This window comes from Carcharhinus amblyrhynchos, chromosome 16 (assembly GCF_965287045.1).
Source record: "Carcharhinus amblyrhynchos chromosome 16, sCarAmb.v2.hapA, whole genome shotgun sequence".
Classification (NCBI taxonomy): domain Eukaryota; kingdom Metazoa; phylum Chordata; class Chondrichthyes; order Carcharhiniformes; family Carcharhinidae; genus Carcharhinus; species Carcharhinus amblyrhynchos.
This window is the reverse complement of record NC_137339.1, coordinates 29,293,275-29,306,260: the sequence shown is the minus strand read 5'-3', so window position 1 is coordinate 29,306,260 and position 12,986 is coordinate 29,293,275. Positions and strand designations below refer to the sequence as shown.

Below are 12,986 nucleotides of genomic sequence, written 5' to 3'. Positions count from 1 at the left end.
ATTTTATGACGGTTATTACAAAGTGCCCATGCCAATTTCAGAACCAGATTAACATCTGTAGAAGAATGGTGATTGGGTAAACAGCAAATCCTCTCTTTAAGGCAGCCCGTTTCAAGATGTTTCGTTTTAATGTTATTTTTTTTGGGGCACTGGTTTTCCAATTTGCATTGCCATTTTTGCTTTAATATGCTTTGTACTCTGGTCCTACCCCCTCCCTCTGCTGCGCTCTGGGCAAGCTGCTGCCATGGTCTGATACCAGGGCCAACACCAAGGCTGTGGGGGGGGAGATCGAGGCCCCACATCCTGGGGCAGGTGTGCAGGGCAGGAAACCTGACTTAAAAGCTCAGCCAGTACAGTCACTGCTTCTTGGAGAGATGTCATGGCAGCTTGGAATGGGGAGCTGCTGACTGGGTTGTGCAGCATGAGTAATCAAGTGGGTGGGGGTGAGTGTGTGGAGGGAATGTGGCCTCTTACGAAATCTCCTACTCATTCTCTCCCTCCTTTCCCAGAAAGGAACGAAAGCAGAAAGGAGAGAGAGAGAAGCAGAGTGAGAATGGAGAGAGAAAGACAGAGCAAAAAAAGGAGTGTGTGGTGAACGAGCAAAAGAGAGAGTGGAAAGAAGAGAGAGAGAGAGAGAGAGAGAGTGGAAAATGAGACAAAAAAGAGGCAAGGTAGAAAAGAGAAGGGGAGAAAAAAGGGAGTGGGAATGGAGGGACAGACTGGGAAAGGAGAAAGAGAGAGAGACACACACATTGAGAAATGAGAGAGACAGAAAGGGAAAGAGAAGGAAAGAAGAGAGAGACAGACAGACAGAATGGGAAATGAGAGAGACTGAGGGCAGAAATTTTCTGGCCATGTTCGCCCCAAAACCAGAAAACCCCACCCAAGATCAATGGACCTTTGCATGGTTTTCCCCTAACCCCACAACTACAATTCCCATGGTGGGTGAGATGGGAAAAATCTCCCCTTTGCAAGAAGGGAGAGAGACATAGTGAAAGCGAGTAAATAGTTGAACAAATATTCAGGAGTGCTGCAGATGAGAACAGAAACTATGTTACTTGTGTGGGAAATTTAAAGTAAGCTTAATTTAAATTTATAAAGTATTTCTATTATATTCAATGATTTATTTTAGTTTGCAAGCTATTCTAGCTAGGACTGCACAGTGCTGCATTTTTATGGTACAGTATGTTAACTTGCATGTTTGTTTTCCAGGTGAGAGATGTCTGATTCCAATGGAAACAATGATTCACTTCAAATTCTGATTTTCAGGAACATAACCATAACTTTGTGAGGTCTTAATTCCCTCCCAAATTCCTCCCTTGTTAATCCAGACAATGGAATTCACATTCCACTAGAAAGGAGAGGTTTCAGGATTTACGTACTCGAATAGAAAAGCATGATTTAAAGGCAATTGCAGCGTTTTGGGTAAAAGATCATAGAAATGTTCAGAGCAAGAGAAAAAGTAATTCTTCTCCAATTTATCAAGAATTGCACTCATGATATTTACTTTCTCAACGCTGGACTTTGTCTCAGATCTTTTAGGGGAATTAGAATTTCTGTGTGTGCTGTGTGTGTGCTATAAAAAGGTACTGTATCAGCATTGACCTACATGTGAAATTTAGTTGCAACATAAATCCCAGTATTCATGGAGAATCCAGTTGGAAATATTGTGTTCTATAAACGATATTAGTTCTTGTAACAACTTACAAGCCTGTTAAATGGCTGCTAAGTGAGGTACAACAACTTTCTAGGTGCCCAGATCACTAACAACCTGTTCTGGTCCCTCCACACCGACACCAAAGTTAAGAAAGCCTGCCAACGCCTCTACCTCCTGAGAACCCTCACCAACTTTTCCAGATGCACCATTAAAAGCATCCTTTCTGGCCCAGTCTATCACACGAACCAGCGTCCCATCCATTAACTCTGTCCACCTTTTCCACTGCTTCTGCTTCAGAAAGGCAGCCAGCATAACCTAGGGCCTCCTTGCACCCCAGGCGTGCTCGCTTCCACCTTCTTCTGTCGGAATTAAGGTACAAAAGTCTGAGGTCACATACCAACCAACTCAAGAACAGCTTCTTCCCTGCTGCCATCAGATTTTTGAATGGACCTACCTCATATTACGTTGATCTTTCTCTACACCCTAGCTATGAATGTAACACTACATTCTGCATCCTCTCCTTTCCCTTGCTATGAATGGTATGCTTTGTCTGTACAGCGCGCAAGAACTAATACTTTTCATTGTATATCAATACATGCAATAATAATAAATCAAATCAATGTGATGGTCAGCAGAACTATAACTTTTGTACCAGGTGCATAACTGAGCCAAGCACTGTCTGAGAGTCGTTACTTGAACATGGCAAAAATGCAATAGACAAGTACCTTTGAGTAGTCAAATCCATGTTTCTCCTTTACTCCGTTTCTATTGAGCGTGTAATTGTAAAACCGCGAATTCTTTACTAATCCAACCCACTCACGCCAACCAGGTGGAATGTAGCTGCCATTGTACTCATTCAGATACTTCCCAAAGAAAGCTGGAATAGAAAAGGAGGAAATTAAATATCATCTAGTTCCAACAGCTGTGCATTTAGCCTGCTGCATTCAACAGATCCCATTAACAGATTAGCAAATGCAGGGTGCCGAACAGTACATTTTCAGAGAATGGCATAAAAAGGTCTTGAGTTGTCCCAAGTCTCTGTTGACATCATACAGTAACCAGCTGCTAGGAGGTATATGCAGTTGACCTCGTAGAGCAGGAATTGCTTGGTTGATCCTGTCTGGCTTGGTATAAATTTCGCTGGAATTATCTCAAACCGATCAGGGAACCTGCTGAAGTATCTCGTTTCTAGAATGGTCTTAAGATTTGCATTTCCCTACACTCAGCACTCTCACATCTTGGCCTCACAAAAATCTAGCATAAAGTTGGAGGCTGATATGACCAGTGAGTAGAGCCTCTCAGTAGCCTGATTGATGACCAATGGGTGAGAGGGAATTGAGGGTTGGGAGGAGAGGGGTCCCAGACCAGGATTGTAAAGAGAGCTTTTTTAAACTAACTGGTTTATTTGTAGATTTGACTCATTTACAATGGATTATTGTTGAAAGTCATTTTCTGTATTCTGGGAGGTGGAGGGGTTGCCAGGCTGAACAGAGCAGGAATGCCAATTTCCTGGCCGATTGGGCCTGGTGAGTAGACAAGATGCGCTTGTAATTGTGCAGGGTTTGAACTGGCAAATTGAGTGCCATCCCCCTAACTCTGCAAAGTTTGGAAGGATTGATGTTTGAGGGAACAAACAAGCTGATTTCCAATATGAGTACCAAGATCATGGCTCATGGAAATTCATCCTCTGTTTGATTTGTACAGTAACCTCTTGTCCTATTTTGAGAGGAGTGCCCCATTTCCATTCAGCATCTCCACAGAGAACAGAAAACATGAGGTGTGAACATTAATAGATTAATAGTATGAGAGATAGCCAACCTTTACTTTTCAAATCCTGAATGTTTAATAGTTACAGCCCTAACAAAGAATCATGATTTGCAAACAAATAATTCATCAACTACGGTTCTTAGGGCGGTATTCTTGGTTTAATCTTAACAGTATCCTCTCTAAGTCAAAGGTTGAGAGTTCAATGTCCATGCCAGAAATTAGGAAGTGTGGCACAGTGGTTAACACTGCTGCCTCACAGCACTAGGGCCCTGGGTTCAATTCCAGCCTTGGGTGACTGTATGGAGTTTGCATGTTCATAGAATCATAGAAACACTACAGTGCAGAAATGGGCCATTTGGCCCATCGAGTCTGCACTGACATCAATCCTACCCTATCCCCAGCACCCCACATATTTACCCCACGAACCCCTCTAACCTAAGCATCCTGGGACACTAAGGGGCAATTTAGTATGGCTAATCAACCTAAGTGCACATCTTTGGACTGTGGGAGGAAACTGGAGCACCAGGAGGAAACCCACGCAAATACAGGGAGAATGTGCAAATTCCGCACAAGTAGTGACCCAAACCAAGAAGCGAACCCAGGTCCCAGGAGCTGAGAGGCATCAGTGCTGACCACTGTGCCACTAAGTTCTCTCCATGTCTGCATGGGTTTTCTCCAGGTGTCCTGTTTCCTCCCACAATCCAAAGATATGTAGGTTAGATGGAATGGCAATGTTGAATTGCCTCTTAACGTCCAACAGTATGTAGGAATAGCTGTTGTAAATGTGCCGGGTTACAGGGATAGGATTTGGGGCGGGCATAGGTAAGATGCTCTTTCAGAGAGTTGGTGCAGACCCAATGGGCCAAATGGCCTCCTCTTGCACTGTAGGCATTCTATGGCTCTATAGTCTTGGTCGACACTTCAATGGAGTATTGAGAGGGATGTTGATTCAAGTTAGATTTAGAGAAACTTCTTATTTATCACTTCAAGCTCTGACCACTTTGCAAAGGATGTCTGTATTAATGTGCAGGGGAGGAGGGTACATACTAGCAGAAATACCAGATTTCTGGGCAGTTTGCATTAACTTGGCAATCCTACACAAATTGAAGAGTGTTTAATGTCCGCTGTCATTTCTGGTGGAAGAAAGCTGGAACTTAGAACAAGCTGCTAATCCAATTTCTTTCTCCCACCCACCCCAGTACTGGAGGCACACCAAACAAAATCTGAGCTGCAAAGCTTCAATACACTGAAAAGTGAAGCAAATTATGTTAGTAAGAACATTGAAAATTAGGTTTTAAAGAGAAATTAACTATTCAATATAGGACTTTTTAAAAATAAAAGTGGTTAAAATCATAAACCAGAAAGGAAAATGTGTAATAAAATGGCAGATATATCTTGTGTAGTTTTGTATTACAGGTCAAAGTCATTACTAGACAATTATGTTGGATATCAGAAAGTTAAGAAATGACAATGCTTGGGCTCTTCTCAGTATCATTCTATATGAATTGAAAATTAGGATAAAATATCAATCCTAGGAGCATGAAATTTCTAAAACTGTATGCACACTTAGAAACATAGAAACTAGAAGCAGGAGTAGGCCATTGGGCCTTCAAGTCTGCTCCGCTATTCATTATGATCATGGCTGATCATCAAACTCAATATCCTGATCCTGCCTTCCCCCATATCCCTTGATCCCTTTAGCCCTAAGAGCTATATCTAATTTCTTTATGCAATATTAAAATCACTTGGGGTCACAACGTGACAAAACAATGCAAAAACTATTAGCTTCAATCCACTAATGGCTAAAGAGTGGACAAAGTCAGTCCAAAACCCTACAATCTCACTGAAACTAATTTGTTTCCAGTTAATCAAAAGGCACAAGATTAGTTTTCTCTTTGAGAAATTTCACATGGGAGTGTCTTGCCTTTCCGTAGCTCTCAAAATAGTTATCCATTTTGTGTCCCGGATCATATACAGTGCAGCCCCATTATAACACAATGGTTGGGGTCCATAAAATGTTATCGTGAATAAACTGGGGTCATGCTAAATCGGGGTCCTATAGTTACATTACGGATGATCTCAGCGTCCGTCAGAGCTCGGGTTGTTTATGCAATCACTACATGCTTCATTAACTTTTACAAGGTCCAGGCTAGTTTAAAACAGGCAGTGGGGATATTTATTTACACAAACACTTTCAAGGTCCATTAATTGTGAAGTACTTCCTCTTTTGAGCAACAGTCTAATGTAGTTCTTTTCTAAGCGAGAGCCCCTTTTATCTGAACTGGACAAGGGGGGAAGCAAGTGTTTTCTGTCCACAATTTCTTTCTAAGGCAGATTACTTTCACTTTAGAAATAGATTGCAGTAACCAAATACTTTTCAGTTCCTTGGAAAGAGCAAATAAAACCATCCAATGATTCATCACGTTATATCCGAATTTGTGCTAAATCGGAGCGCGTAAAATTGGGGTTTCACTGTATTAAATTATTTTCAACATTTTGAAGGATGTATGTTGCATGGTACAGTTGAATGGAAGCACAAGTGCACAGAAGATACCATCAACATTATCTTCCATATGAAATGAACATTAATCTTATTTGATGTGCTATAAGTGAAAATTTCTGACCATTAGACAATACCTGCATTGTGGGCTGATTTTATTGGACCGCACTGGTTGATTTCAAAATGCAGTCATTAGTGCTTTTGTGCATATGCCAAAAATAAACTGTAGGTTTTGTGAATAGCTTAATTGAAAACAGATTCTTGATTCTAGATGGAGCCCTGATACCAATTCCATTAAAACCACAGGTGGTATGAAATTTTACAAAGCAAAGGTTCATAAAATGTCACAGCAGAGTAGGGTGTTGGGCCATCATTCTCAATTTTGAGTTTCTGAAAGAGTTATTTAGTGCCAATAACATGTCCGTTTTTTAAAATTCATTCACAGGACATGGGTGTCACTGGCTGGCCAGCATTTATTGCCTACCCCTAGTTATTCGAGGGCAGTTGAGAGTCATTTTGCTGTGGCTCTGGAGCCACATGTAGGCCAGACTGGGTAAGGACAGCAGATTTCCACCCCTAAAAGACATTAGTGAACCAGATGGGTTTTTCTGATCATCGACAATGGTTTTCACGTTCATCATTGGATTTTTAATTCCAGATATTTTTATTGAATTCAAATTCCACCATCTGCCATGGCGGGATTCAAAGCCGGGTCCCCAGAACATTAGTTTCAGGATTAATACTTTAGTGATTATACCACTAGGCCACCACATTCCCTTTTCCTATACCTATTTAATATTTTCTTTCTGTAGTGCTTATCTTTTGAAACCTGTTATGCATTAGCTTTCTCTAGTTGTTGCTGCTATTTTCTAACACATTTTAGGCTAGAATTTCAACAGGGGCAGAATTCTCACCATTGGGTTTAAGGAGATCTTGCTTTGGCAAATGGCAGAATTTTGTTCACATCACCAATTCGCAGTTGCCACTGGGACTGCAACAATTAAGGAGCATGGCCCCCAAGAATACTTAACCACTTAGCTTTAAAAACCTATTATAGATTTTGTTTTCACCAATTACTGCTAAAGTATTTACTTTCAACCAAATTTTAGGCCAGTGGACCAGAAGCTCAGCAGCGCCATTTGCTCGTGGTGGTCATTGTTGGAGCTGCACATGCAGGACAAAAAGGTGTTATCCTTAGTGTATACAAGCTTGAGAGCAGAAGCCACTTCATGTACCATAGAACCCTACAGTGCAGAAAGAGGCCCTTCGGCCCATCGAGCCTGCACCGAACATAATCCCACCCAGGCCCTACCCCAATATATTATACCCACTAATCCCTCTAACCTATACATCCCTGGACACTAACCGGAGGAAACCCACGCACATGAGGAGAATGTGCAAACTCCACACAGACAGTGACCCGAGCTAGGAATCGAACCCAGGACCCTGGAGCTGTGAAGCAGCAGTGCTAACCACTGTGCTACCGTGCAGCCCACCCGTTTGGAATATGGTGTCAGTAATATTCCATTGAAATTGGGTGGAGTTTGATACCTCTAAGAAAGCCAGGCACTGTAAGAAACAGCAATGAATAAGTAAAACTTCAGTCTGCAACTTTGTACTGGACATTGATCACAGGGTGAGTCATCATTGCTTTGAATATTCAAATGCCATCTTCTATGGAGATGAAGGGAGATATGAAAATAACCTGGAGTTTCTTCCAGTTGCAATGGTGGAATTATGAAATTGCTAGCTAGACAAGAAAACTGGATAAGTTAGCAACTCTTATCAGTGGTGAGGAAAGAGCATAACAAGCTGTTTTGCATTCTGGACCTCAGTTTGGGGCTGAAAAGCCAGTCTTGAGAAATTTGAGGGGCCCAGAATACCTACTTTGACCCCTACACTAATGTTATTTCCCAACATTTGATTTGATTTATTATTGTCACATGTATTGATAAACAATGAAAAGTATTGTTTCTTGCTCATTATAGAGACAAAGCATACCATTCATAGTGAAGGCAACGAAAGAGTGCAGAGTGTACTATCACAGTCTTAACCTAGGGTGCAGAGAAAGATCAACTTAATAGCAAGATAGGTCCATTCAAAAGTCTGATGGTGGCAGGGAAGAAGCTGTTCTTGAGTCTATTGGCTCATGACCTCAGACTTTTGTATCTTTTTCCTGACAGAAGAAGGTGGAAGAGGGAATGTCTGGGGTGGGTGGGATTCTTAATTGTGCTGGCTGCTTTGCCAAGGCAGCAGGAAGTGTAAATGGTGTCAAATGATGGGAGGCTGGTTTGCATGATGGATTGGGCTACTTTCATAGCCTTTTGTAGTTTCTTGCTGTTTTGGGCAGAGCAGGAGCCATACAAGCTGTGATACAACCAGAAAGAATGCTTTCTATGGTGCATCTGTAAACGTTGGTGAGAGTTGTAGCTGACATGTTAAATTTCCTCAGTCTTCTGAGAAAGTAGAGGCATTGGTAGACTTTCTAAACTGTAACATTGGCAAGGAGGGACCAGGGCAGGTTGTTGGTGATCTGGACACTTAAAGACTTGAAGCTCTCAACCCTTTCTACTTCGTCCCTGTTGATGTAGACAAGGGCATGTTCTCCACTACACCCCTAAAGTCGACGACAATCACCTTCGTTTTTTTGACATTGAGGGAGAGATTATTGTCACCACACCAGTTCACCAGATTTTTTATCTCATTCCCGTACTCTGTTTGAGATTTGACCCACTACGGTCGTGTCGTCAGCAAACTTGAAAATCGAGTTGGAGCAGAATTTGGCCACACAGTCATAAGTGTATAAGGGGTATAATGGGGGCTGAGAACATAGCCTTGTGGGAAGCCAGTTTTGAGCATGATTGTGGAGGTGTAGTCTGTCCTTACTGATTATGGCCTTTGGCTTAAGTTCAGGATCCAGTCGCAGAAGGAGGAGCCGAGGCCCAGGCCCAGACAACGGAGCTTTGAGACGAGTTTCGTAGGAATAATGGTATTGAAGGCTCAGCTGTAGTCAATAATTAGGAGTCTGGCATAAGTGTCTTTGTTATCTAGATGTTCCAAGGTTGAGTGTGGGGCCGGGGGATGGTGTCTGCTGTGGGCCTGTTGCAGCGGTAAGCGAACTGTAGTGGATCCAGGCAGTCTGGGATTTGTGTTATGACTAACCTTTCAAAGAACTTCATAATGATGGATGTCAGAGCCACCGGACGTTAGTCGTTAAGGCACCCTACCTGGCTTTTCATCCAATCCTTTTCTCATGTTCGCCACCAGAACTCAGGAAGAGGGGGAAAATATTGGTCTGTACGCGACTATACTAAGACGCCAGGCTGAATCTTGTGAGTTTGAGCAACTGAAGGATAATCTGATCAGAGGTAGATAGGATTATCATAGGAGCAAAAGATCCCACCGTGAGGGCATGTCTGCTGACAGAAGAAAACATTACATGCAAGAAAACTATTGACATGTACAGAAGCTCTGAGGTTGTTAATCATCAACTGGAGAATATTAACAGAGAAACTAATGACGTGGTGTATTATGCTGAGATGTAGTCTAGAATTTATAAGTGTAAGACGATGGAGAAGTGGAAGAAATATTTACAGGAGCATCAGCAAAAGTATCAAGGCAGATTATAGGATGCAAGTACTGTGAAGGACACCACATGAAAGAAAAGGGAACATGTCCAGCCAGGGAAAACAGTCCTCTAAGTGCCAGAAACTGAATCACTTTGCACGCAAATGCTTTACTGGAAAGAAGAAAAGCAAGCCCAAGGACAGCTGCTGAAGCAATATCAGATGATGATTTCAATGAATCTACACCTCAGAACAGATTGACACCGTCATGTCTCAAGGTAACAAACGATTTAATGATGACTGCAGAAGGAGTTAATGTAAAGCAGCAGACAGACACTGTACTATGCCCAATATCATGGACTTCACAAACTTGTCTGATCCACCTCGAGATGGCTAGGTGGATACTAACTTGCCCCTTAGTATCCCAAAATGTATAGGTTAGATAGATTAGCTATGGGGAATGTATGGGGTTACAGGGAAAGGACAGGTGAAGGCGGCCTGGGTAAGATATTCTGTCAGAAAGTCAGTGCAGACTTGATAGGCCAAATGGCCTCTTCTGGACTGTAGGGATTTAATGATTCTACGATTTTATGATTCTATGACAACCCAAAAATGAAGCCATTGAACATAAAATTGAGGCTTTATAACGGAATGATGCTTATCCTGAGAGGACAGACTGAGCTGACAGTCCGATGCAATAAGAGAGATATGCAATTCCAAATAAAATTCTCTTATCTCAGTGGAAACAAGTCAAATGCTTAGACAGCTAGCCCTCCAGAACAGGTCTGTAATGTTTTGCACAGCACAAAGGTATTTGTGAGTTCTGCATGTCTTCCTCATGAATATCATCTTAAAGTAAATGAGAGTGTGCAAATAACATAGCATCTTCCAAGCAGAGTTCCAGCTGTCCTCAAACTCTAGTTTGAAAGATAAAGGAGCGTGAAAAGATGGGAGTAAATAAGAAAATGAGAATCCTACAGGCTGGATCAGCAGCAGTGACAAATCCTGGAAAGCTGAGAGTGGGCATAGTTCCAAAAGACCTCAATAAAGCTTTGAAGAGATCTCGCTTTTCAATGCCAACTATTAAAGAAATTCTGTCTTAATTTGCTGAGGCAAAGGTCTTAACTACTCTAAATGTAAAAGATGAATACAGGCAAATGGAGTTGGATGAAAGCATCAGTTTCCTGACCAAGTTCTGGAAGCCATTAAGGAGTACAGATGGCTGTGCATGCTGTTTGACATTTCTATTGCTCTGGAAGCGTATCAACACCAACAACATGAAACAGTCAATGATCTTTCAGGAGTGGAAGCAATTGTAGATGAACTGCTAGTCTATACATGTGGAGATAGAATGGAAGAAGCTATCACAGACCATGATCAGCGTCTAGTGACTCTGTTATCGAGGGCTCACCAGATGATACAAAAGCTGAAGAAGAAACCCTGCAACTAAGATGATTGAAGTCAAGCACATAGATCATGCACTAACAATAAAATCAGTTTGCCCTGATCCTGATCACATGAGAGCAGTAGCAGAGTTACAGCAACCAATAGATGTGAAGACAGTGCAATGACTTTTGGATTTGTGAACTGCCTAGCTAGGTTCTTATCCAATTTGTCATCAGAGTGTGAACCTCTACACAAGCCCACTGCAAAAGGATGTTTAGTGGTATTGGGGCACAGAACAAGCAGCAGCTTTCACCTGTATTAAACAACAAGTGACAGCAATGCCAGGGATGAGGTACAACAATGTTAACAATGATTACAATGAAATCACCCTGCAATGTGATGCCAACAAGACAGGACGTGGAGTAACCGTCGGGAGAGAGAAAGTGATATACAGGTTTAACCAATAGCAACTTCAAAGTAGCTTTCTCAAACCATTCTACTGGCTCTAAAGCATCTGCAACAGGTATTATTTTGTTTGCAGAGACATCATTTGGAAGTGAAGTACAAGCAAGGGAAGCAGATGTACATTGTTGACATACTGTCAACAGCTCCGCACCCTTTGAAAAAAACTGATGATGCTACTACAGAATGTGAAATCTTCCAGATCCACTCAGAAGCAGCAGCATGACGTGTTCTGAAGGTCATCAACCCAGCAGAGACAAATATGAAAGACAAGGATCTTGCTCAGGTCAAGCAAAAGACACAATGTGATGTAACTCTCCAAAGGTCTGCAGGAGATGGTGATGCAAGATCACATTTGCTGTTATAAGAGAGCATTGGGAATACAGGAGTGAAGTTATGGCATCTTGTACAAAACAAACAGAATCATCATTCCTTAAGGAAATGAGGAAAGAGATGTTGAAGCACATCCAAGCAAGCCATCAAGGAATTGGGTCTAGACTGAAGCAAAAGAAGTGTTCATTGGCCAAACCTGATCAATGAGATTAAGGACCATAGCAGCCAATGCAGTGCTTGTAATGAACATCAAGCTCAGTAAGCTAAAGAGCTGCTCATGACATCCCAGACAGACAATGGATGGAGCTTGGAGTAGATCTCTTCACTTTCTTTGGAACCAAGTATCTCATCATCGCCAACTACTCTTCAGACCACTGGGAATGAGGAAAGCGGATGTCAATGACCACCAGTGAGATCTTAGAATGCTCAAAAACACATTCTAGTCGCTTTAGTTTCTGACATTGTGATGAGTGACAATGGTATTCAGGTCATGAGTGAAGAATTCACGCACTTTGTAAATGATTGGGAAATTCAGCACCACTCCATCTCCACACCAACCCCTGTCAATTGCAAAGGCTGATGAAGCAGTGAAATTGTCAAAGCTATTGACAAAGAATCAAGTTGATCCAGCACAAACGTGTACAAGCTCATTCTACAATGGAGAAACACACTTGTTCAAGGCATGGAGGATAGTCCAGTTCAGCAACTAATGTCATGCCACACCCAAACTACTCTTCCAATTGCTTAAAAAAAAGCTACTCAAGTTCAATGTTGTAACAAGAGTCAGTGACAAAATCAAAGCAAAATTATAGAAAGCTAATTTTCACTATGATAAAGCTGCTAAATAGCTTGGGAATCCAAGAGCTAGAGTGTAAACATTCAATGATTTCAACAAAAGTCAGCTCACTTGGCAACTTGGGATCCATATAGAGAGGTTGTCACTCGATTGTACACGGTGAATGTGAACGATCAGATCTGTCACCGTGATCTCAGACATGTACATGGAACTGAAGAAGCTGCTTCTTCACAGTAGCTGATGAAGAAGCAGTGAGTTCACCAAACACAGAGGAACTGAACACTTATCAGTCCCAGAGGTCAACTGTTCCTCAACTGAGGGAATGAGTCAGCAGCAACACTCGCCATGGCAGTGAAATTCCCCAGACAGGCAACAGCACTCCAGCAACGAGCACACACCGGACAAATGACCAAAAAAAAGTGCACCCACACAACTGGAAGATCAGCATAAGCTAAAGATTGTGAATGTGTAGGAACAAATAAAGGTGGGTCAACCTAAAGTGACCAATACATGCATGAT

The 12,986-nt window shown here is 42.0% G+C and overlaps 1 protein-coding gene across 5 annotated transcripts in view; it reads right to left on the bottom strand.

The window, feature by feature from the left end:
• LOC145353929 (extracellular sulfatase Sulf-2-like) overlaps positions 1-12,986 on the bottom strand; it is a 318,430-nt gene that overhangs the window by 93,315 nt on the left and 212,129 nt on the right. For all 5 annotated transcript variants that reach the window (XM_080204931.1, XM_080204936.1, XM_080204933.1 and 2 more), the window contains one exon: positions 2,383-2,534. In XM_080204931.1, the coding sequence (XP_080061057.1) occupies positions 2,383-2,534 (152 nt within the window). The remainder of the gene's footprint in view (positions 1-2,382; positions 2,535-12,986) is intronic.